The sequence below is a fragment of the Gnatocerus cornutus genome, chromosome 5, assembly GCF_029298725.1.
Source record: "Gnatocerus cornutus isolate USDA-ARS CGAHR chromosome 5, icGnaCorn1.1, whole genome shotgun sequence".
Taxonomy (NCBI): Eukaryota; Metazoa; Arthropoda; class Insecta; order Coleoptera; family Tenebrionidae; genus Gnatocerus; species Gnatocerus cornutus.
Window position 1 is genome coordinate 18,384,944 of NC_142237.1, and position 23,400 is coordinate 18,408,343.

General features: G+C 39.6%; 3 protein-coding genes across 9 annotated transcripts; 1 reads left to right on the top strand and 2 right to left on the bottom strand.

Moving 5' to 3' along the window:
- Nucleotides 1-178: 178 nt before the first annotated feature.
- Nucleotides 179-13,219, bottom strand: Rgl (Ral guanine nucleotide dissociation stimulator-like). Of its 4 annotated transcripts, none has more exons than XM_088037445.1 (6): nucleotides 12,937-13,219; nucleotides 4,337-4,450; nucleotides 3,563-3,822; nucleotides 3,211-3,511; nucleotides 1,131-2,394; nucleotides 179-772 (listed from the first exon to the last, which is right to left on the bottom strand). In XM_088037445.1, the coding sequence occupies exons 1-6, from the start codon at nucleotides 12,955-12,957 to the stop codon at nucleotides 663-665; spliced, it is 2,070 nt and encodes a 689-aa protein (XP_087893571.1). In that variant the 5' UTR covers nucleotides 12,958-13,219; the 3' UTR covers nucleotides 179-662. The 4 variants fall into 4 exon arrangements, with proteins under 4 accessions (XP_087893571.1, XP_087893572.1, XP_087893570.1 ...); XM_088037446.1 differs by having other exon boundaries at nucleotides 4,337-4,447; nucleotides 12,937-13,217; XM_088037444.1 differs by lacking the exon at nucleotides 12,937-13,219 and adding an exon at nucleotides 7,173-7,593 and having other exon boundaries at nucleotides 4,337-4,447.
- Nucleotides 13,220-13,446: 227 nt separating this feature from the next.
- On the top strand, nucleotides 13,447-14,584 carry olf186-M (Ki-ras-induced actin-interacting protein-IP3R-interacting domain olf186-M). Its single transcript, XM_088037447.1, has 3 exons — nucleotides 13,447-13,743; nucleotides 13,789-13,856; nucleotides 13,905-14,584. The coding sequence occupies exons 1-3, from the start codon at nucleotides 13,447-13,449 to the stop codon at nucleotides 13,948-13,950; spliced, it is 411 nt and encodes a 136-aa protein (XP_087893573.1). The 3' UTR covers nucleotides 13,951-14,584.
- An 87-nt stretch (nucleotides 14,585-14,671) lies between these two features.
- On the bottom strand, nucleotides 14,672-23,107 carry LOC148175369 (protein tudor-like). Of its 4 annotated transcripts, XM_088037441.1 has the most exons (16): nucleotides 22,937-23,107; nucleotides 21,199-21,563; nucleotides 20,204-21,144; nucleotides 20,090-20,155; nucleotides 19,696-19,761; nucleotides 19,573-19,647; nucleotides 19,443-19,523; nucleotides 18,913-19,395; nucleotides 18,579-18,867; nucleotides 18,169-18,533; nucleotides 17,823-18,122; nucleotides 17,338-17,776; nucleotides 15,840-17,265; nucleotides 15,625-15,786; nucleotides 15,152-15,271; nucleotides 14,672-15,100 (listed from the first exon to the last, which is right to left on the bottom strand). In XM_088037441.1, the coding sequence occupies exons 2-16, from the start codon at nucleotides 21,556-21,558 to the stop codon at nucleotides 14,913-14,915; spliced, it is 5,361 nt and encodes a 1,786-aa protein (XP_087893567.1). In that variant the 5' UTR covers nucleotides 21,559-21,563; nucleotides 22,937-23,107; the 3' UTR covers nucleotides 14,672-14,912. The 4 variants fall into 4 exon arrangements, with proteins under 4 accessions (XP_087893567.1, XP_087893566.1, XP_087893564.1 ...); XM_088037440.1 differs by lacking the exon at nucleotides 22,937-23,107 and having other exon boundaries at nucleotides 18,579-18,771; nucleotides 21,199-22,257; XM_088037438.1 differs by lacking the exon at nucleotides 22,937-23,107 and having other exon boundaries at nucleotides 21,199-22,257.
- Nucleotides 23,108-23,400: the final 293 nt, after the last annotated feature.

Here is a 23,400-nt window from a genome sequence, read left to right on the forward strand (position 1 = left end):
AATTACGTAATTTTCGTGACTACAATTAATTCGCTAAATCAAAATGAAATAATCGCAACATGGGATTTCCATTACATTGCATGCTCACAACCTCTAAGAAGTTCGGCCACGCGAATCTTTGTGCATGCGAAACAATAAAAAATTCTTTAGATTGATGCAAACAATTTAAACCACGAAGAAGTTTTACAAAGACTTTATTACAAAAATAGGTACATGAAAAAGTTCTACTGAAGATATTCGAGCATTCGCAGTATTAAGTACGACCGGAGTACAAACTATGATGAAAATTGGTCCTACTCACACTCTACAATGGTAAGTACAATAAATTACATTTGTTCACATTTACAATACTTAGCCCAGTTAATTTATACATTAATTACACAAAAGATAAAGCTTTAAATTAAAAGGTAAATAAATAAAACAATCAATTCGATTAATTCGGGACGTTCCATCCGGATGTTAATACATTATTGCAACGCAATGATACACGACGAAATAAATAAATAAAATAGGTATAAAACACAAAATGTGATGTATAAAGAGAGTATTTGTGCTTTTATCACAGATGTTATTTGTTCCGTTATTTGTCAAAACAGCTCAACATTAAAATTTACTAATTAAGTAAAAATAGTTAACTGCACCTATATTTTTTGTAAAAAAAATTATTTCTTCTTTGTTGTGTCATCTTCTTTTTTGGGGCGTAGGATGAAGTTCAGGTTATATGACGGGTTCACTGCGTAATAGACGTTGGCATTTGACGGCAGAACCATTTCTGTAAATAAAAACAAGTATAAATAACAATGAGTAGAAGGCCTTGCATTATTTAAACATGTTGGTAGCATTGACGGAATGTTACCCTAAAAATGTATCATGTGAGCCACAAAATTTTTGTTTAGGGTAGGCCATGAAAGAGAAAGTGAAATTTTGTTTTTGATATAACCTCAATTTTTTAATGAAAATATGTAACATTACGAGGTGCAAATAAGAGAAAATGTATCGTGTGAATCAATAATGTATTGAAAACAAATTGAAATTAAATCAAATGACAAATGTCAAACTACTGTCAAATTTTTTCTCAACTTACGTAAATTTTGTGAATCACACGTTATAAAAGAAGAAAGAATACGAACCTTTATCAGGTAAAACTTGGGCGAGAGTGTACTTATCCGGATTCCCTTCCAGCCCCAGCTTGTACATAGCATTCCTGATAACCTGCGGGGTCCTCTCGTTGTTACTCAACATGATACTCTTATACAAGACAATTCCATCAGTTTCAACACTATCCGTCTCGTAAGTAACTTTAATAATATAAAAATCGGGGCTACTCTTCTGCGAATGGCTCGGGCTGAGCGTCCCTGTATTCCCATAGGGAACTTGCAACTTATTACTGGCGCCTCCGGAATGCGAGCTATTCAACGACACATCCAACGACGGCAACGACGAATTACTACTAGAATTCGACATCTGCGAAGGACTCAATTTCCTATCGATACTATTATGCGGAGAACTAGGCATGCTATCAATATCGCAATAAAATTGCGAACTGTTGCTGCTCGAAGTGCTTGCGATCGAGTCATTCTTTTGGTGACCGCTGGAGTGTTTCTTTTTCGGTTTGACGTTGTTCCCTGAATGCGACGGTTCGATTTGACAGCTGAGTTGGTACGCCTCGCGATCGTCCAATACCAAAATCGAATCAAACCACCTGTCAAACGCAGGATCCGCAGAGAAGTGATAAGCATTCGCTGCTCCTTGCAGCAGTTTAATTTGAGCTAAAACCTCGAATTCTTTGCGTCTTTTATCGAAGTTAATGAGTCCGTCGCCGATAACATCGGGAATCGCAGTATCAATCATCGTCAAATCCGTCAGAAACGTCCCCAAATACGGAATCGTTCCAAAAGAGATATTCGCGGTGTGGTGATTCTGCTTCTGGAATATCTTCTGGAGCTGTTTGTCGTTCTCCCCCACCGTATCTGCGTATTTCGCCGTTCCTTCTCTCATCAATAACTCCCGCTGTGTCCATTGATTGTTATCTTCGCTGAAGATCTTGGCGAGCTCGTCGAATAACTCGATTTTTTCTTTCGGGACCGCTTGCCAAGTCCGCTGTAATCGGTAAATTGGGTTGCTTTGTAAACCGGAAATTATGGCTTTCAGACTGGAGAAATTTTTTATTAGACGCAATTCTTGCGCTATATCTATCCAACAAGAGATTATTTGGGCCCTGTCAAGTGGTCGCAGACCGGGCTCGACTAGAATTGACGAGATGACTCGGAAAGAGACGGCGTTGAATTGGTTTACTGTCGCCAAGACGGTGGCGGCCTCGTGGGAGCGGCTCTTGTCGCGCCGAGACCACACGGCACCCAGGCACTGGTGAGGGACGAGCTTCTTGAAGAGATCCTAGAAAAATCAACAAGCGGCCTTTGAATTCGTCCTACCAACGTGTCATTGCATAAACTGTTCGTACAAATTTATATGTGGGCTCATTGAAGGCTATTTGAACTGCTTTTATTATCTCTTCTTCCCTGATATGAATTAAACAAATCGCCGGTTTTATAATTGCACAAAAAGTTTATTACAAGTCATTAAAAAGTTGATATTCTTCGTTCGCTCAAAGCGATAAAAACAGAATAAATAGACAAATTTGTTCGATCAAAAATAAACACATTCAAGTTCAAGGTTAATTGTAATTAAAAACATGTCAAAAAATAGTGTATTATACAACGAGTTTTTTTATTCTTGAGACAAACTCGACTTCTTCTGATAATTGACGACAACGAAATGTGTACGGCAAAATTGTCCAGCGTAATTTTCACTTTAAATCATAGGCGCATTTCTACTTGTCATTTATGACAATTAATGACAGGAGTTAGTTAAAATTAGCTAAACATTAAACTGTAGTCGAAAAACCAAGAGTTATTGCAAAATTTGATGAAAATCGGTCGCTAAGAGTTGTATAAAAAAAGAAAAAAAAACGCCACTGGTCAAAGTCTGATTTACATTATGAAAATTCTGAGAAAAATCCATGACAACGAAAAAGTCGTTCACAGTTCGGTGTCGCCAATTACATAACAAACGATTACAACAATCGACGTAACGATGTCAAGAAACTCTTTATTTTTAATCGCACGATAGCCCACATTTCCAATTAAACGTGAAATTACGTAGTCGAACTTAATTGTCGTATTTATTGCGTCAGAGTAAAATAAAACTCACCACATCCATCCTAGTGAGCTGTTCGGCAAAATGGCGCACCGGAACATCCGGAAGTTTGTATAACCGCCAGCCGATCGCCGCCGCCCTCAGAGCAAAAGCCGGTGGCGGTACCAACAAGGGGTCTGCTTGTGCCTCCCTACTGTAGCGCTCCAAGCGGTGTTGTACTTTAGCGTGCAATTCTGTAGCTGGTAGAAACTCTTCGCAAAAATGAAGCAAATGATTAAGAGCTGTGTGATTTGGAGGGTCCTTGAAGTCTTCAGGGTAACTGTCCAACCAGACGTGCAAGGCCGAGATGAGAGTCCTTGAAAAAGTACAGGGTGAGGTTGAAAAACGCGTCTATTGAAAAAACTACTTTCTGTGCTGTTCGTGTTGGTCGATCTTCCCGTTCGGCGGCGCATCCGTCAACTCTTCGTACCTCTGCAGCAACAACTTGAGAACTTCCCGCGGTGTGGAAAAGCTGCGGTACGTCGCGAGAAACACGTTGATGTAAGTCGTTTCGAGCTCGCCATCGTCAGTCGATAGAGCTTCGACGAGCTTTTTTAAAGTTCCGGCTTTGACGAATCGGACACGTACAGTTTCCCATTCCAAATGGGAGATTTCGTCATCTGAGTCCTGAAAGACAAATCCAATCAGGACAATGTGTAAAAATACGTCGAGCGTGAACTTTGCTGACATTTTCCCAGAGGATCGACTTCGTGTGGGAAGAGTCTTTTTGTGCTTTCTAACCCAATAAGTTCTTAAATGTCGAACGGAATGAAACGTGACAGGGAAGTAATTAAAGCAATGGTAAAAGACGTTGTGTTGAATAAAATCAGTCGCACCTATAAATTGTCACTCATAAATTCTAATGTTGGCGGGCGCTGTATTGATTAATTCCGTTCCTGGATGGTAGGGTCCAAGCGGTAGGGAGCAATGATCGCGTTGTTTTACGCCGATTTATGGGTCTCAAAAATCGGCAAAATTTAGACTTTTTTCTTTATGAAACGTCCTTCAGAAAGCAAAAATTCAACTCGCCACTATCTCAAGTAAATATTTATTGAATAGAGGGTGGAGCCCATTTAGAAAGTAAATAATTTCACACTGCAAACATTCCTTATTTGTACTAAATTTTTTTGAAAAATCTCACCGAATGCGACGACGACAAGCTTCTCGTTGGCCGATGGTAACGAACTTTTTTGAGGTAGACGGTGTAGAGAGCCCCATCTGCTTTTTCCTCGCCCCACAGTCGCCATGTGGGCTGCTGAAAAAAAGAACATAAAGCTGAAACTTCAAACACAATCATATCAAACCTTATCAGCGACATAAAATCTACTATAAAGCCTCATTATGTTTACATACACGTGACAAAATATGTAATTAAACTGTTAGGTAGGGCACAGAAGTCCGTGAATCACAAAAGTCAGTGATAACAGTGATGAGTCATTCGTTGGCGCAGTGGAGGAAAACCGAAGCACTGACCGTGAATTCACCAAATGATGGGGTTTGATAGCGTAATTGACGTTATTAAGTTGTGGTGATGACGCCAAGTCACGAAAGAAGTTTCAGAAATTTTATAACCATCGATCCGACTTGTAAATTCGATTATTAGATAAATCTGCCTTGGAAATGAATCTATTAATCTTTAATACTCCCAGATGTGATTTTGCACCGTCGAGGAATACAAATAAACAGACGCTACACTTCTAAATTTACATCAGGGCTGAACAAGAAAGCGTGATAAATCATCACCAACGAATTTAAATCCCCAAAAAAAGTAAAAGGGAGAAAATATGAAGAGGAGGCGTTAGTGTATTCAGTTGTATTTATCAACCGGACAATAGTTACATGCCTCACGTTTCCGGTTGCATAGAAATTTTCTTTTCATCGAATATATGCGTGAAGTCACGTGTGCTGGACGCATGTAGGAAAAAATCATAAATGGACTATTGTGCTCGATTTCATTGTCAAGCTTTGTAGTGGAGATAATAAGATAATTGAATGCACAATGGTGCATTTCGAAATTGAAGAATCACCGCCTGGGTAAAAACCGCGGCTAATTTCACCCCGGAATCGATAGAACCATGCGTCACGATTTCAGGGATTTTCCGACAATCAATGCAATTTTAATGGGGTTCCAAGCACGGATAAATCAATTGAAATTGAATTTCGCGCCGTCGCGAAATTTGAATCGTTAAATAGACACCGGACTTCTATTAATAAACTGGTTCTATTGTTGATTCGGTGACAGCTCATTTTATCGCAGATAACAACAATCTTTGTCGTTCTTTGTTGTAATATACAAAGCATTACCGCCATTGTCCAGGGCATCTGAAGCGTGAAGAAGACGTGCAGAATTCGCGTTTTCCTCGATTACATGACTCAACAAGGGAGCACCACTTTTCCCTTCATTGACCGGTCAAAGCTCCATCTTCGGGACCTCTGTGGTTGTTATAACTTACAATTAATCAATAAAGTTAATTGAGGCAATTACCACGCATTAAGGTTTCTCTATACAAGTAATTTTCATCGCTGGACATGTAACGATGTCATAAATTTTCCGAGGAAAATTAGTGGTGGTTTTCGGTGAAGTACTTGAGTTAATTAATCCGGATAAGCGCTTAATTTCTGTGGTAATTCCGAATGAAAAATGAAGGAAAAGTCGTTCGTACATCCTATAAATACTCGACAATCCCCGGCTAATCTAAATCATCTCATTTATACAATTTTGATGCTCTCCGCGTTTTGACCCATTTTGTTGTCCTTGTCCCGTATCAATCGAATTTTAAACACTAATGTGACAATGTGCAGCCCTCCCATTATCTTTTAATGTGGTTATGGAGTAAAAACACAGTCACACGGATTTATTGCGAAGACCACCCTTCAGAACGATGTCAAACGCAAGAAACGAGCTGTAAACTGGCTTAATGTGTTTCCTGTCATAAACATCAAGCGTGAAATGACAAATCTGGAGAATTAAAAAAAGGCTGGTTGGATGGAAGGCTACGTAGAGAGGGCAAAGATTGATGGATTTGGAAGGATTTTGGTTTTCTCCCACAAAAAAATTTAACAATGATCTAAATCTGAATTGATTTTGGCCTAATTCAGAAATAAAAAAAGTTGGAACTCTAAAACTCTTGATTGATTTTGGTCTTTAAAACTTACAGAGTCATAAAAACCTCACAATTTTAGTATGAGAAATTAAAATTTAACAGTGATTAAAGTCATACAAAGTTAATTTATTGATCGTTTCGTAGAACCTTTATGTCACCCTCATGAAAAATCGCATGTCCATCCCACGACAGCTCATTCCTGATTCAGTATAAATTCCAAAATCATGACTTTTACGCCAATTATTCCCCTTATCAAATCATTTTCATTACCCACCAAATTTAGCTCCCATTCAAAATTCATAACACCGAAATTATCGAACTCCTCCGCTCTACATTCCAATCCACTGCCTTCATGAAGCTGATTATCGCAAGAACGAACTTTTCGATTTGGGAATCGTGATAATGAGACGTAAACAATCGTAGATTACAGTTTCATATCTCAAAATAAGGATAATGACGTAAACATTGCTGCTATTAAATTTTAATCGATCGTTAAAGGGGGCAAAATTTGATCGCATCATTTTAAAATACTGTAAACACCTACTAAGCGACCTTGGTGTTGGTTATTTTCGCGGAATTTATGCAGTACTCAGCGAATTGAAAAAGTGTCAATGGGAGCGCGTTGTTGAGACAGGAAATGAAAATGCGAGGAATTTTCAAAAGCGAGGTATCTTATCGTGGCGTTATCATTCTATCAAGGCTTAGATAAGTGTGGTACCAGCGTACTTCATTTGAAATCCCTGTGACAATATGACAATAATGAGAGGTTTCGTATTTCCAAGAAAATTTCTTCAGGAGTCACGCATGGAAACGCTGTTCATAGGTACTAATTACCGTGAATAAATAAGTAAATAACTTCGTGTTGTAACTTACCTTAACGTACCACTTGGCAGTCTTTTTGTGAGTTTTTCTGGGTAAAGTGCAAACACAAAACCTAAACTTCCCCCGAAACGAGTCGTTCGTTCTATCACCACCGGGACTCATACTTCTATTAAGGCATTTCGAAGCAAAAAACTTCGTTTTTTCCGTAACACTGTGATAAAGTTCTTGTTGGAAGCCGACAGTTGAATCGGTTGGTAGCAACATGCTCAACTTTGCCCCTTTCAGAGTAAACAAAAGTGTGACATGAGGGTTGTTTGATGGATCAGCGACCAAAATAAACACAAATAATAGGATTAAATGGTCGAATCGATAAGTGGATGAGTGGTTGCGTCCGGAAGAAACCGACGCCGCGACGCGCTTTGATCTACTACGATGAAGGTCCCCCGACAGTATAATGAATATCATTGCTTCCTGCGAGCTGAGCGTAGCGTGGAGTTTAATTGACGTTTTCAACGCAAGCGCAAGAGGATAGCGCAGGAGTGGTATAAATATAGGAGGGACGGAAATTGATGCATTTTCGGGAGTTTTGACGTTTTGTTGCTGGAAAGCGTGGGAATTATGTGAAAAGATTTAGGGAGAAAGACAGCCCACACGAGGTATTATGTTTTCTTGGCTTGTTTACGAAGAGTTGGGGAGGTCTTGACGTACGCTGCTAAAAGGACGAGGTTTCAAACAAAGTTGGGAGAAGTGGATGGAATTTAAATGACGGAGCTGTTTATCAAATTCTGTTTGCTAATCCAGACTCTGAAATCTAATTTTAAATATTCGAAATTTGATGAATAGTGTAGATTTCTCTTGAGATTCTCCACTGTCTCCAAGCTACAGATTTGGTTATAATCAGTCAAATTTGACTCTCTCAAAATGCTGATTTATCTTATTCATGACAGAATCAATCAATGAATTACTGAATATCTGTATTGAGATTTTTGAGCAAAAATTCGCAGATCGATCATTGAAGAACAAGTCTGACTCTGTTTTTTAACTCCATGATTTTGATCAAAACTACAGGGTGATTTTGAAATAGAGGCGGAAAAAAATCCATTACAGCTTATTTTAAATGAAGGAAGTTGGCAGGTTTCGTTTTTTAAATTGCTGTTTCAGTTTTAAGAAGAAAATAAAAGAAATTGATTTTAATTTTCATGCTACGTCAATGATTACTAAGGTTACTAAGGTTACTAAGGTTACTATGCATAGATATTAAAGATTCATGTTCGGTAGAAGTAACTAAATTTAGTAACTTTTATTGTTGAGCTATGTAACTAAGGTTATAATTTTTCTAGTGTAATATCTTGTAAAACAGATGTCATCCAAATGACAGTTTTTGGTTTGTCATTAAAGGTAAATATTTATTTTCCAAACAAAAAAGAAAATCAGAGTCAAAACTAGTTCATCGACTTCATCTTCTGAATCTGACTTTGTTAGTGTTACAATGACTGGTGGAATATTGTCTACAGCTGCCTATTCCATGAGTGCTGTCCAGTCTTGCCTAATTAATTTTTTGCAGTGTGAAACAGAGTTTTTCTAGTTGTTTGGTGTACTTTGCGAAATTGATTTTAACCCTAAATTTCTGACTTTGTTCCTTCCGATTCTGTTTTTATCCTTTTGAAACTGCTTGTCTTGTAATAGTTGATTCCATCTCGTTGTATTGTCAAATTTGAATGACAAATTTATTTGATAGACAATGATGCCAATGTTTAATTCCTAGTTATTTCAGAAATTCAACATAGCGACACAAAAATATCTGTTAGTTACTTCTACCGAACGTGAATCGCTAATACATAATTATTATCGAACTAATCGTTTTTGATAAGGTTATTTTAAAATTAATAAAATCACCGAAAACGTCTTCTACGTATTTCCGTAAAGCCGTGATTTTTTTCCGCTTCAATTTCAAAATCATCTTAATGGCCTTGATTCTCACAGAATTAAAAGTTACAAGTTTAATTTTGATCAATGTTAAATTCTACCGAAATTTTGATCGTAATAATTCCTGTTCTTTTTGGTAATTATAAAATTTTCGAAAAGATCATTTCTTTTAAAACTTTGATTTTTTTGAAATAGTTGGTTGATTTCTAATTTAAAAAAAGTTTCCCACGTCTCTCTAGAGATTCTTGTAATTCTGTATGTACTGAGTAAATAAAACGCCTGATTTTGATCATCGCTGATTGAAGAGTTATTTTTCAAAACTCAATCAATCCATTTAATAAATTTTGACAAGCGTTTAGAAAAAACGGTAATTTGTTCAATTTTCTTCAAATTTACTTCAACTATTTTGGCATAAGAGGGTAACACAATGTTTAAGCAAGAGTTTTTTCACTGAATAAAATATACACATTGTTAGATTTACCTAAAATAACCTCAAATTCACATTAAGCCCGGCGCTGTCAGTCAAAATAGGATTTATTGAGTTTTGAAAAATAACTCCTCAATTTTGTAATGTTGTAAAAATTAAACTCCTCAAAAAATCGGAAATTTAAATTTGTAAACTTTCTCTACATTTATTCAGAATCAATCAATAAAAACCAATTTTGAACAAACATGGTTTTCCTGAAATTCTAAAATTCCGAATCTTAAAAATGAAACAAAACGTGAAATTCCAATCAATTTTCCCACCATTTCACGCGCTTATTGATCAAACAAAGTTCACGAAACTGAACAAACTCATAATTCCAACAATCGAACAAGAACGATATTTATAAATTATTAAAATATGCCCCGAAAATCCCAGAATTTCGAACTCTCCGAAAGCTAGAGAGTCAAATGTCTGACGTTGGTGGCAACCAACGCACCGGTTGTTTTGCATCCAAGTGTCGTGCGTACTTCCGTCAATCAAACTCCATCATTTATCAGGAAACAATTTACCATTACGAGTCATCCACGTGTCTTATCACCACCAAAACATAAATACGTCGAAATTTTCATAAAGTTGAACGTTTTGTTTATGTCCAGAAATAATGATCAATTGTATCATGTGTATTCTCGTGATAGGAAATGCGTGGTACGATATAAACTGATATTTTAATAGGACAGACATTTCCGAAAGATCTATCTCTTCCTGGCGTCAGCTCCTGTTTTGATTTTATATAATAAATAAATTACTAGAATTCCTCTAACGTCAACACAAGCTGGTATGAATGGGCGACATTTTCATAACAGATGTTTGTGTAATTGTTTTCTTTATTATATAAAAAGCGTCCTCGCGAAAATTATAGCGACGAAATCTCTGTTTACAAAGGAGCTGAATGATCTATAAAATCGTTGTGGGTAATATGGGCTATAAACCATTTATAAATAAACAGCGGGAAGCTGTCACAAGACTACTCCAAACCATTTTTGGTTTTTATTGGAGCCAGAATGTTTAATTTTGTCTCGTTGTTGGTTTTTATTGCGCCTTTGGTGTCCATTTTGCGGAAACTGCTTTAACCTCGCTTTTAACATTGTCTGACCTACATGACGCCGCCAGCAATCCGGAAATTTGAAATTAATGGGCAATTCAAAGTTCGCGCCTTCGCCAAAGTGACAACGAAACGCGCAATTTGAATAATTTGTAAATTTGAAACCGACGCCACATAAAATGTCTTAAAAGTGTCTATAAAGGCACTACCGTATCTCATCTGGTTACTAAATGAAATATAGATGAAAGCCCCAGCGAGTTATTTGCGTATTTGTATTACTTTAGAATTGTTTTGCTGCAAACACGTGTGCGAAATAAAAGAATTCACAGGAAATTGTACATGGCTTGATTAGCTGGGAATTTTAGTAAAAGCTACGTTTCCATTGTTGCCAAGATTTTGGACTTTACGTGTTGGTAGTTCTAATTTGCAAGTCCAATCGAGTTAACTAGCGTGGTAATTATACCAATAATCGCGCGTTACATAATAATAAACTGCGCTCTTTCATCGCGGTCATGACCAACATCCTCTTTATACATGGGGGAAATTGGATACAAAAAATTTTTCACTTTGAATGAAGTTTGGCGTTACCTTCTTACATAAATAGAGTTTTAGTGCTCTCGCAGATGGAGACAGATGCATTTAAAATTGGATTCGACAGGAATTGAATGGAATGAACCCATAAACCGTACGAGCGTTTACTTTCTTCATTCTGCAGGTATCGAAATAACTCGCATTCATTGAACAATCAAAACAGGAATAATGGTGGTAATCAAATTTAACTGCGAAATAAGTGGAACGACAGAGTGGTGTATCTAGGGACGCTTGAATTTTTTTGTTGCGCCAAGGAAAAACGAAAATAAACAATATTGCGACATTACAGACAGAAAATGCTTATGTGGTCTAACGCAGTACTTGAGCCGCCACGGTCAAGGTGATGCTAAAAATGCACACGTGTGCCAATTTCCATCTAACGCGAAAACGAGTCAAATTGCAGACAGCTATCGCAGTAATGGGAAGTGTCTGCCGCTGGAACACAATCCACGGTATCAATCAAATAATTATGATGTCTAGCTCAACGGTTCATGGAATGGAGATAACTCTAGGAAGAGTAAAACCAACCCTGAAATGATTAAATCGAGCATTTCTCTGATGCAACTGAATTATTTCACAGGGAAGCTGCGTCGAAAATTGAAAAAAGGCCACAGTGTCCTGGAGTTGTAAAAACAGGCCGTAAAACGCTCTGTTTTACGACGCAACAATTTTCCTTTTTACTATTACATACATTTCACTTTTACTGGCCAAGAGGAAACGCACGAAAATATGTACCGAGTTTTAGATAATTTTGCTTGGAAATTCTGGGAAGCGCAACGAAAACAATCAAAACTAAATAATCTACAACAGACTTATTACAAACTTCCGCGTGTGGCTTCTGATAAATGTTAGTAGTGGCATTTATGGCAGGAAAGTAGAGTAAGCCACAAACACCAATAAATCACAAGACTTGGAACTTTCTTATAATTACAGGAATAATAAGCAGGCAAAACGCGTTTTTCAAGTGGGCCTTGGGTTGTTTCTCATGTTGGTACGACTGTTGTCTAGCACTTTTATTTGAAAGAGGCGTTTTTCTTTTAATTTCTTTATTGAGAATCTCAGAAACACTTCAAGTGTAGAGCAAGAAAAACTATTAAAATAATCCACAACTTGTGACTGATTTGTACAGGAAATCACAAGACTGAACAGTTTCTGATAATGGCAGAACATTTCTTTGTTTTGTAGTACTGTCAATTTTGAGATAAGGGCAGGGCTACCAACGTGTTTAAAATTTTAAAGCTTCCTAGGATGAAAACGATGGGAAATGCCAAACAATAGCAGATACTCCTATTAATTAGCACCGTGTGAACTTCTAGAACCATTAAAAAATAACGACAATGATCTCTTTTTTCAGTGTAATTAGTATTATGATGTTTTGTACACTTTCCAAGAGGTTTAAACAAATCGTCTTAAACAAATTCCTTGAATACTTTTTCGATTATTGATTTCTAAAAATAGATAAACAGCCTCTCTTCAAGTACTTTCATTACTAATGAACAACTCTCACTGACTTCAAAGACATATTACTATAACTGTTGCAACCTATAAATATTCGTTTTATTGCAATTTATGAGAAAGTAAAATTCAATACAATTACAGCATCCGTTGCATTCATGAAATAAGCAAAACTCGTCCGAAGAAGAGCAATTTGCATTTTTACCACGTTCCCATGGAAGTAACGGAAGTAAAGTTATTTCACGAATACAACTGGAAATATAAATAACGGGCAAATCGCCCACAATTTAAACAAGACTAAAAAGTACACTGACCAAGCTTTCAGCATCGTTCATTTTTTCCTCGTCATTTTGATTGATGGAACTCGGTCCAGTTCTGGGTGGTGGTGGTTAAACCCCACATTTCCACATTTTTGCACGAACTGACACAATTTTAAAAAATGAGAACACCGAACTTATAAATTATGAGATTCAACGTTCTGTAAACATCTGTCAGATTTGACAAGACTCGTCAAACCTCAATTTGAAAATTTCGTGGAAAACTCGCGCGGGATCGTGATAACAACACTGTTTACTCAACACTGCACTTTCGCTAAGACAATATTAACAGATAATCTTATCAAAAAGAAAATAAAATGTCTCTGGGAGATCGGCACCGCTTTCACCAACGTGACGTCATTTTTTAAATGCTTTTTTCAGGAGTACCAACCTCGTCACGATTAATTCCCAACGTCACTGTCACTGTCATTTATGGCAACAGGTGTAGTGGAGATAAGAGTTTTGAGCTGTTGAGTAGTTTTTAGATGTTAGTTTAACGCGTATACGATGAATAAATCGCCACGATCACCGATCACAGTCCAGCAATGGGTCGAATCACTGCCGTCCCCTCACAGCATAGTGTCTGGTTTTTATTCATCGCCGTTGAAGAACACACGGAAATTCCTTCCAAGAGAGATTTCTCTGCAGTCCGACGACGCCAGCAGCCACTGTTCGAGCGTCGAGTCGGTGTTGGAACTTCGCAAACCTGACCCGGAGGCTGTCTTGCTGGGGCTCGGGTTTGGGCCCCCGAAGGGCTCCCAGTCAGTGTCTAGGATCCCTAGTCGGTTTTTACAGCCTTCCAAGGTATTGTCAGGTACTTGCGTGTACATTTTCTAAGTTTTCTTACAGTTGTTGACTCAGATTGATATTGATAAGTTCTTGGAGCAGTATGGGGAACCTAAGCGTCCAAATTCCACGTAAGTTGTTTTTTAGAGGAGGTAAATAGATGTTCATGTTTTTTCTAGGACTGCTCCTCCTTCTCCTGCCAAGTCTCAGCCCAAGTCTTGCTAACTCGTTAACGTGACCAGTCATTCCTTAGACTTGAAAATGGGGATTTGTTGAGACTATGAGGACCAAATTTGGGGAACAGGGGCACATATCATTCAAGTTTAAGGAAACTACTTTTAAATGTCAACAGAATGTGCCTTAAGATTTTCACTGCTTCAATTAGATTTTCACCGCATTATTCTGTTGACACCCACAAAGAATTTATTCCATGTGAAACTCAAATATGTGATGTTTAAAATGTGATTTCAGTTATAATATGCTTTAAAAAAGACAAATCATTTTAATGTTAGTCAATTAACGACCGATGCTACACTCTGACAACTGAAGCTCTCTTTGCATTGAGTTTTTTCTAGGAGATGTAGCGTTTGAAACTGAACCTGAAAGAGTCATGCCATATGTTATTGTGATCTGTTAAATTAATATGCTTCCTATCGAGGGATTTTACGCGATTTTAAATTTTACAAACTTGGATTTTATATTTTTTTATAGCGCACTGTTATGCTTGCAATATACTCCTTGGGTTGTGTTATTCTACTTACATTAGTATGATCGTATTTTTTTATTAGGCTAGAGATAAAACCCTACACGATTTTAAGGACCAATTTTTATTTGGATAAATATATTAAAATTACTCGTATTTGATGTCTTATTACCACCAAGCAAAAAAAACATTCCATAACTAAAAGGTTTCTTTTGCTTTCTAATCCTTTTAACAAAAACCCGATTTAATGGTAAAAATTTATTAAACGAAATACACACTTCTCATGAGAATTACAGTCCTCAACGAAATCAGTCGTATATTTAAACAATTTGGAACAATACAAGGTATAGCTGTAACATGAACCTCATTATATTTTCAAAAACTCAAACGAACATTGTAAACTTAACAAACTCAATAAACACTAAAGTCGAACAGGAATATAAAAGTACTAAAAACCAATTTAAAGTATATACAAGAAATCCAGTTACTTCTCTGGTTTTTCTTCGTTTTCGGTATCGCCACTTTCTGTCGCTATTTCTACTTCAATATCTTCTTTACCCTGAGAAAGTGAGCTATTTGAAGCTGCATCTTCAGTTTCAACAGTCGGAACTTCAGGAGTAGAATCACAGTCTAATTTATCAGTATCCTTGTCTTGGGGTGGTTTTACGTCATCTGCAAGAAGAGATTAGATGGTACCGCGAACTGAAGTAGAGAGTTTCTCACCAGATGACTGAGTACTTTGTTCCAGTAAGTTACTTCGTACGGAACTATCGTGGCTATTCGTTTTGTTAGTATTGTCACGATCGGTTAGTTCGGAGGGAATGTCTTCGTTAAGTGGTGATTCTATAATACAATACAAAGGGACATTTAGTTTTGTTGAATTCTCTAGAATGGTACCACCACACCCTCACCTTTGGTCCCTGTGCTCTCCTCCAAAAGCTCTTCCAAAATGGAATCAACAACACAAGCTCGGTTAGTAACCGAATCAACGGAAACTAGCAACTCCTCCAAAATGGAACGCACAACACATTCAGAAGCCTCATCAAAGTTAGTAATGACATTATCATTCTCACTCTCATGATTAGTATCTATGCAGTTTACCACACCAGCGACAAGACTTTCGACAAAAGCTTCATTTTCGTGGTGATTTATGACAGAGTCAACAAAACACTCAACCATCGATTTTATTTCGTCACCTGTGTTTTCGGAATGTGTGATATCACTAGATCGGACCTTCAAAGGGCTGGAAGTCGGGGTGGTAGTCTTCACTCCGTTCAAGTCGAGGCGGATGTCGTTTAAGCCGAGATACAAGCGGACGGTATCGCCGGAAACGAACTCTGCTTGGAAGACGGTAGTACCTAGCAAAAAAAGGTACAGTGCAATCGACTAAAATCGGTCTAGATAAACCTACCGCTATTGTTAAGCTCTTCGAGCTTCTTCACAGACTCTTCACCCCACGTCACGTCCGGTAACGCCTCCAACTTGTACTTTCCCAACTCTTCCTCGCCTTTTACCAAAATGAGTTCTTCGAGCCCTTCAAACTTCACATGTACATCTTCAGTCTTTGGTAGTAGCAAAGTGGTTACATCGACTCCGTCTAGCAACAACTCAACGGCCGCTGTTTCTCCCGTACTTAACTTCTTCACATTAAAGGTGGTTTGTCCTTCAGCGGAAATCTCTCTGAATTTGCGGATCATTTCCGGTCCCCAAACGGTCAAGTTCTCTTGCCTTTGCAAGCTACATTTTTGTGCGAGTGGTGCTAACATGACTAAATCCTCTGGAAGTTCCCTAAGGCTACAACTCGTGCAGGAATTCCCATAGTCTACGAATAAAACTTCAATCCCGGCGACGGTGTTGGATAGAATCCTGGCACGGTACCACTGCTGGTCATCAGGGAAAAGCGCCGCGCATAGAGTACCCGGAGCTAAGTCTTCTAACTCTGCGAAACTCTCAGCTCCGGAGAGTTGTTCAGCGACCCATTCTAGCTCTTCCACGCAGTTTTCGAGTTGGATCCAGAATTCTGAGGGGGAATTTAAATGGCTGACGAAGCCCACGCTGCTTGTCTCTACAAACACTTCATCTGCAACTGCCAAGTTCTCTTTAATCAAAATTTCACAGATGTTCTGACCGTTGGAGAACAACTCCACGTAGTTCGTTTTTTCATCTTGACTAAGGAACTCGACTGTTAGAGACTCGGCACTACACAACTGATCGAAACGCTCCGACGCCGCGCTTGTCCACTCTTCATCCACTGGTTTAATCTTCAACCTGCATCTAGTAGCGTGGACTTCTAACGAGAGCAACTCCGGCGGAAGAGTTTTAATGTGAGTCGCGTGGTTATCGAGGACGTCGGTGTTGCCGTAGTCTACGAAGCGGACAGTGGTAATGTCGGTATCGGCGTCCAAGACTTGAGCACGGTACCATTGCTGGTCGAGGGTGTACGGGGCGGCACACAAAGCACCCACGACTGGGTTTTCGAGATCGGGCATTTCCGTGCTTTGCGTCTGTAAGGTCGCTTGTAACTGTTCAATTGATTCTATCGAATCGGCGAGTTGAAGGTAGAAATCGCTGGGACTATCAGCGTGACTTAGAATGACGTGGGTGCCGGAAGACTCCGGGGCGCTTTGAGGCTCCTCTTGGGGATGTAGGGGCTCGACTTGGGACTGTAGAGACTCTTCTTGGGGCTGTGGGGGCTCAACTTGGGGCTGTGAAGGTTCAACCTCTTCAACAAACGTCTGCTCTTCTTGGATTGTCCCTGTGAGTCCGTCCTCACCGAAAGTTAAATTTACCGTGACGAACTTTCCAATGAGATCTTCCTTGGCGTCTTGAATGGACACCTACGACAAAATAAGTACGCTAAGTCAAAGCTCCAAAGATAAAGAAGGAATCTGAAAGATTTATGAACGTACCGACATAGACAACATCTGAATCTCCAAAAGCTCAGCTGTGAGCTCTCTTAATGCGTTGGCCTCAACATCTTCACAGTTCCCGTAGTCGAGATAAGTCACGCTCACTTTTCCGTCTTCAATTTTTGTGACCCTGCCTCTGTACCAATTTTCGTCGGAGCCTTTAACAGCATAGACGTAGTTCTCCACCGGAGTCACCGGAGTTTCGACTGGAGTATTCTCGTAAAGTTCGTAACTCGTGTTGATTAAGTATTCGACAGTATGGGCGCAATCTGCTGGTTGGATGAAGACGGTGGTTTGCTCCACGTGAGTTATTTCCCCGGACAAAGAAGAGTACATGATCAAATATGGACACAAAAGCTCCACAGATTCATAAGCTTCTTCGTCTTTGTCAATGAGTTTGATTTTGGCACCGTTTTGATCGTACAAAGTGACTTCCAATCTTAAAAGCAACAATAAAAAGGAGTCGAGGATTTTTCGTGACTTACTTGTCCTTGATGTCGTCAACGTAGACGATCAAAATTTGTTCCATCTTCTCCTTTAGATTATCCTCCCAAGTCTCCGTTGACTGGCTCAAGTTAAAAACGGAGCAGTTCAAGACAACGCCCGACTGGAGCGACAATGAGAAGTCTGCCAAACTAGTGAAAGCTACCAACATCGCTCTAAACTGTTGGCCAGTCAACAAAGGTAACTCCGGTGGAAGAACAGGCGCTGCTCCTTTCGCCAAGCCGTCTCGTATTAACGCGCTGGCAATGTCTTCATTGTTAGATTCCAACTGAACGGCAACTCTACAATCAAAAGTCAGTGTTTTCTTTATTCGTAAGTAATACTTACTTGTCTTGGTCGAAGTTGAGGAACCTACAGAAAAACTGCTTCTTATTGAAATAAGCGCCGTAACTGGAAGCGTCAAGCCAATGCTCCGTGGCTGGTTCGACCCCGCTGAGTTTACAGAAGACAGCTTGAGCTGGAAGCTCCATAAAGCGCGTCTCAATCGGCCAGACTTTATCGACAACGGAGACATTACCAAAGTCGACGTAGTAAACTTTGAATTTCGAACCGATCGTTTCCACCACCTCCGCGCGATAAAGAACCTTATCCTCGGGAAATAAACCAATGATGGGGGCACCAACGGGGGCTGTGGTCGGTGAGCGCCCTTTATACGCTTGTTGGATGTCTTCCATCAACCGTTTAAACTCCTCCTAGTACCAAAACATTAACTATGTTTTTTTATTGGTTGAACAAACCTGAGAGCCTTCAAGTTGGCAGTAGAAGCTCGTGGGGTTATGAAACCAACTGATGGTGATGTTGGACTCGGTGTTTTCAACATTCGGCACACCAAATTTCGCGGTGTTTGGAGCGGGATTAGGAACTTCCAAAGCGGGGGCGGGTGTGGCATTCCAGGCGTCACCTCCACCACCGGCGTCATTTTTCGGGGACCTATCAACCGTTTTGTTGAAGTTGGGTTTACGGTTGTCTTTGAAACCCTTCCGGAAACTCTTTTCGGAGCCGCTAGAGCTGAGCTCGCTTGCTTCTCTGAAAGCAACCGTAAGGGTACCACCAAATGGTTGTAGTACTCACCTTTTAAAGTCGGGGCGCTTCTTGAAGCCTCCTTTATGAGTGGATTCGGAGTTCCAGGTGTCGTTACCCCCGTCTTCGAATCTCTTCGACTTGAAGTTGTCTCTCCTCCCGTCTTTGTTACCCCAGCTATCTTGTTTTCCCTCCTTCCAGTTATCATGTTTGTCCTCTTTATTCCCCCAACTATCCTGTTTCCCTTGTCCCCATTCTTTGTCTCTCCTATTAAAAGGTTTGGTGTCTTGAGAACCCCACTCGTCCTTTTTCGGACTGAAACTTTTCCGTGGTCCTCGATCTTCCCTCTTAAACTTATTGTCTTCTTTACTCTCTCCCCATTCCTCGCCGGTGTTACTGTTCTTCCAGTCCTCTTTAGCACCGTTCCATTCGTTGTCATTCCGTCGGTTATCTTTTTTCCAATCATCTCGCGAGTTCTTCCGGTTATCTCCATTGCCCCATTCATTTTTATTGCTGAATCGATCTTGACTTTTGCTGTAAGATAAGTTTAAAAAACAAGTCATTTCAAAAAGTATTCGTACTTGAATCCGCTCTGGTTTTGTTTCCAAGAGCCGCCATCGACGTTTCTGCTGTTTAACTCGTTTCGGTATCTATCATTTTTGCTGAAATTACAATGACTTGAGAGGTGCTAACAATGAGATTTTAACAAACCCAAAGCTTTTCTGGCTCTGCTTTTCGCTATCGGTCGAGTCGTTCAAGTCGTCGCGTTTGTTTCTGTCGTTTTTACTGGAAGACATGGAGTTTATAAGGTGTTGAAACGAGACGGTTACTTACTTGAAGCCTTTGTTGTTCTGCCTCCAGGAATTGTCGTTGCTTTCGTTTGAATCGAAGCTTTTAGCTCTGAGGAAAATAACAAGTTAGAATATACAGTGATAACAATTGAATTATACGTCTAGTTGCCTGTTACTCGGTCAACGTATGTCTCAATATCCGTCATTCCTTAAAAATTGTCAAATATCTGACGTTTAAACGTCGAGTTCGGACACACGCCCGAAATATGTCAGTTAACTAGATAAACAATTCAACGGAATTAAGCCATCAAGTATCATTGAAAATCTTTATGCATCCTATATAATCATGCAGAAGTGTTACAAGTGGCGTGATGAAGACTACAACTAACTACTCAAGACAAATAACAGACTATAAGCTCGGAGGACAGTCCTCTTACCGGAAGCCTCTGCCGTCTTGTCTCCATCCTGTATTTTCATTGGACGATTCTGTCCATCTTTCAACACTATTATGAGTTTAGTAGGTACTAACAAAACTAAAAGACTCCACTTACCGGTCCGGTTTCTGCCGAGATCCGTACTGCTGCGACTTCCGGTGTTCTATCTTGTTTCCAGCTTGCACCAACATTGGACTAACTTGTGACCTGGTAACGGCGATCTTGTCCAACAATAACGATGCAACATTGTAATTAGCAGAGTCGATTAACTCGATCAGTGCTTTCTTTCCTTGCATTTCTACAACTTTCATTGTAAACTCGCGCTCTAGAATGAGCTCCTCGAGTAAATTGTCGCGTTCTTGGTCTAGCTGCATGTTCTGGTAACCATTCAAACAACATTCAATCGCTTGAGGTCTTAAGATAGTCAACTGCCGGCCTTCGATGGGTTTTAGCGCTCCCAAAACGACAAATTCTTCGTTTCCGTAGTCAACGTACTGCACTCTGACTTGTCCGTCTAAGACATCCACGATCTGACTTCGGTACCACTGCTGGTCCCCCTCGTACAACGCGTAACATGGCATTGCCTTCTTCACCATCGTCAGAGGTTCGCTGTCCTGGCACAAAACCTGAATGTCCAACATGAGTTTCGTCAGTTCTTCTTCTTTAGATTTGAGTTGGACGTAGAATCTGTTACAGCTAAAGACGTAGCTAACTTTTACGAGTTGACTGAAGCCTCGATTTAACGGAATGTGCTCTGGATATCCGGCTGAAGCTGCTTGGTTGACGATGTCGAGGGCGCTCGTATGGGTTTCGGGGTCTAACAGCTCGCAACGAGGAAGAGACGTACGGGTAGTCATCGGTAGGACTTTCATGTGAATGAGCCGGTTGTCGACGAATTGTTTGAAAGCGCACTGCATTTCGATGGTAACTGTGGACTTTTCGATGCCAGCGAGGGCGAATCTGATGGCCATTACTTTGGGGATTACAAATTTGAAGGGGATTTCGTAGAGGGAGTCCAGGGAGACGACTTCGAAGTTGCCGAAGTCGACGTAAAAGACCTGAAAATGAGAAGGGAGGTGTCGAAAATAGGTGAGACAATAAACGAGTCTTACCTTGTACTGTCCATCAACTTCATTGGTGACAACGGCCCTGCAAATATGCGCGTCTTCCATGCACCTGGCCAAACAGACAGTGCCAGGAATGGGAATCCCTTCAATCGGCGTCAAAGTCATACAGTTGATCTCTTTCATTAACTTCGCCAAGACTTCTTCAGATTGTTTTAGTTGGACAGAGAAGTTGCAAGGTCCATCAGTAACATATGAGACATAGACTTCATATTGATGTCCAGGCTCCAACGTAAAAGCTTTATAAGTGGCGATATTCTGCTGCGTTGTCGCCTGTTGTGACGGTGGAGCTCGCGGCATCATTGATAGTAAAACAGCCTCTTGTGTTGTGACTGAAGTGTGTCTCATAAGACCTTTAGAAATCAAAATCAGAGCTAAATCATTAACTCCTACAAAAAGCCTAACGAGGTAATGTTTGGTAACTTGTGCGATAATCGCGTAGTTGACTTCCGTGTACCGAATTTCTTTGGAGATTTCGTCAAGGTAGATATCATTCCATTCTCCTCTAGGGCAGACAGCTTCAGCTAGTAAAAACCCAGAAGCTTGAGATGGTATTGAGATAAACGCCGCTTCAAAACCTTCCAAAGACCTTATGTTAGTAATAGGAACAATATCCTTGTGGCCATAATCCACGAAATTCACTTCTATGTATCTGTTATGCAAGTAATCCAAACTTGTGATCCTCGCTCTGTAATATTTACTGTCTTTATATTTTGCGACGCAAAGAATTCCGACTTGTAAAGATTCCGGGTGAGGAATGCATAAACCGTTATCAAATTGGTTCGTGAAACTATGCAACACTTGTTCTATGTACAAAGAGGTGTTTTTATCGGTTTGCCCCCACACTTTCAAGAACGGACCTTCTTTCTCCACGTAGGTAATGAAGAGACAGTTGGATGGTGCATCCATCGCTGGATTTTTTAATGACAACTCTTACTTTCTTAACATAGTAGAAAAACAACCTTACCGGTAAGAACTTACAAACTGTTCAAACGCTGACAAAACCAATTAGACAGGTTAAGAAAAAATGGCGGGATTGCTGCGGGGCTCGGCCAATGAGGCGTGACGCGCGGAATTCAAAAATCACCTTGGGGGCGAATTACTTCCGGACGACGCTAAAACGCCAGAGGGTGTACAGGAATTTGATTGCAGATTCCGAAAAATCTCATCAATTTTCACATAATATGAAAGAAAAAACTGAATAATGCGATAAAATATTCGAATTTTCGAAAATCTTAAAGAATCCCGAGAATTCTTGGCCTACCGAAATAACCCACAAAGATTCCTAGAAATTTCTATAGAGACCTAAAGAATCTCCGACGCTTGAAGAATCGGAAAAAGGAATTCGATGGTACAGAGAATGAGCAAAAAAGCCAAAGAATGTAAAGCAACAATCAAAAGGACCAACAAAAAATGCGGGAATTGCGGGGACCAATGAGCTGAAATGCGCGTAATTTGAAAATAACCTTGATCGCCTGAAGGGAAGATGATTCATGCACTTCTCGGGTCATAAAAACACTGGAGTTTGTTGTACGACCGGAATTCATTTCTTTATTTAGTTTGGAGATATCTGTAAAATTTACGCTTTTCCCCGTTCTGACTTGTACGCATAATTGATCCAATTAACTCCGCAATTATAAAAGTTGGTGAAAAAAAGTAATTATTCTAGCTCGTCCACGCAAAAATCAGCGGATTATTGCACAAATCCCAAACCGGCATCACATACCTCCCTTATTTTACTTCTTCAGCACATTTCGCGCACTTCAAATTACATTTTTTCCTGCAACACTTGATAAAAATGAAACGGTACTGCTACGTTCCAATTGAGCTACACAAAAGACGAACAATCATCAACATCCACGAACAGAAACTGGTGGGAATAAATTAATAAAAATTTTGCCGGCACTCACTCCTCCTCAACTCGACCACGTTTTAGTCGAATGGACACGAGCATTTACACGAACAAGACATAAATGTTCTGTTCCACGTGGATCCGAGATTATTTAAGATAATATTTATGTTGGCTCTCACTAGCAGGTCATGCAAATAGATCAAAAGATTGGAGCTGTGGAATGCATGTTGCCGATTAGAGGAGGGAAAAATTATGTAATGAGCTGGTCGATTTTGTTTGGGCAATAAAACCTATCTCAATATACAACTTGGTCAGTGACCGGTGCATTCCGATGACCG

Bases quoted from the DNA above. Each gene is read 5' to 3' on its own strand.
- LOC148175369 (XM_088037438.1), bottom strand. From the start codon at position 22,119: ATGGATGCACCATCCAACTGTCTCTTCATTACCTACGTGGAGAAAGAA. The intron at 19,524-19,572 runs GTTTGTTAAAAT...TTGTAATTTCAG, and splicing joins CAGAGCCAGAAAAGCTTTGG to CAAAAATGATAGATACCGAA. The intron at 19,396-19,442 runs GTACGAATACTT...CTTATCTTACAG, and splicing joins CAAAACCAGAGCGGATTCAA to CAAAAGTCAAGATCGATTCA.
- olf186-M (XM_088037447.1), top strand. From the start codon at position 13,447: ATGAATAAATCGCCACGATCACCGATCACAGTCCAGCAATGGGTCGAA. The intron at 13,744-13,788 runs GTATTGTCAGGT...GTTTTCTTACAG, and splicing joins GGTTTTTACAGCCTTCCAAG to TTGTTGACTCAGATTGATAT. The intron at 13,857-13,904 runs GTAAGTTGTTTT...TGTTTTTTCTAG, and splicing joins CCTAAGCGTCCAAATTCCAC to GACTGCTCCTCCTTCTCCTG.
- Rgl (XM_088037443.1), bottom strand. From the start codon at position 7,586: ATGATATTCATTATACTGTCGGGGGACCTTCATCGTAGTAGATCAAAG. The intron at 4,451-7,172 runs GTAAGTTACAAC...TCTTTTTTTCAG, and splicing joins CTGCCAAGTGGTACGTTAAG to CAGCCCACATGGCGACTGTG. The intron at 3,823-4,336 runs GTGAGATTTTTC...TTTGTCTTTCAG, and splicing joins GCTTGTCGTCGTCGCATTCG to GACTCAGATGACGAAATCTC.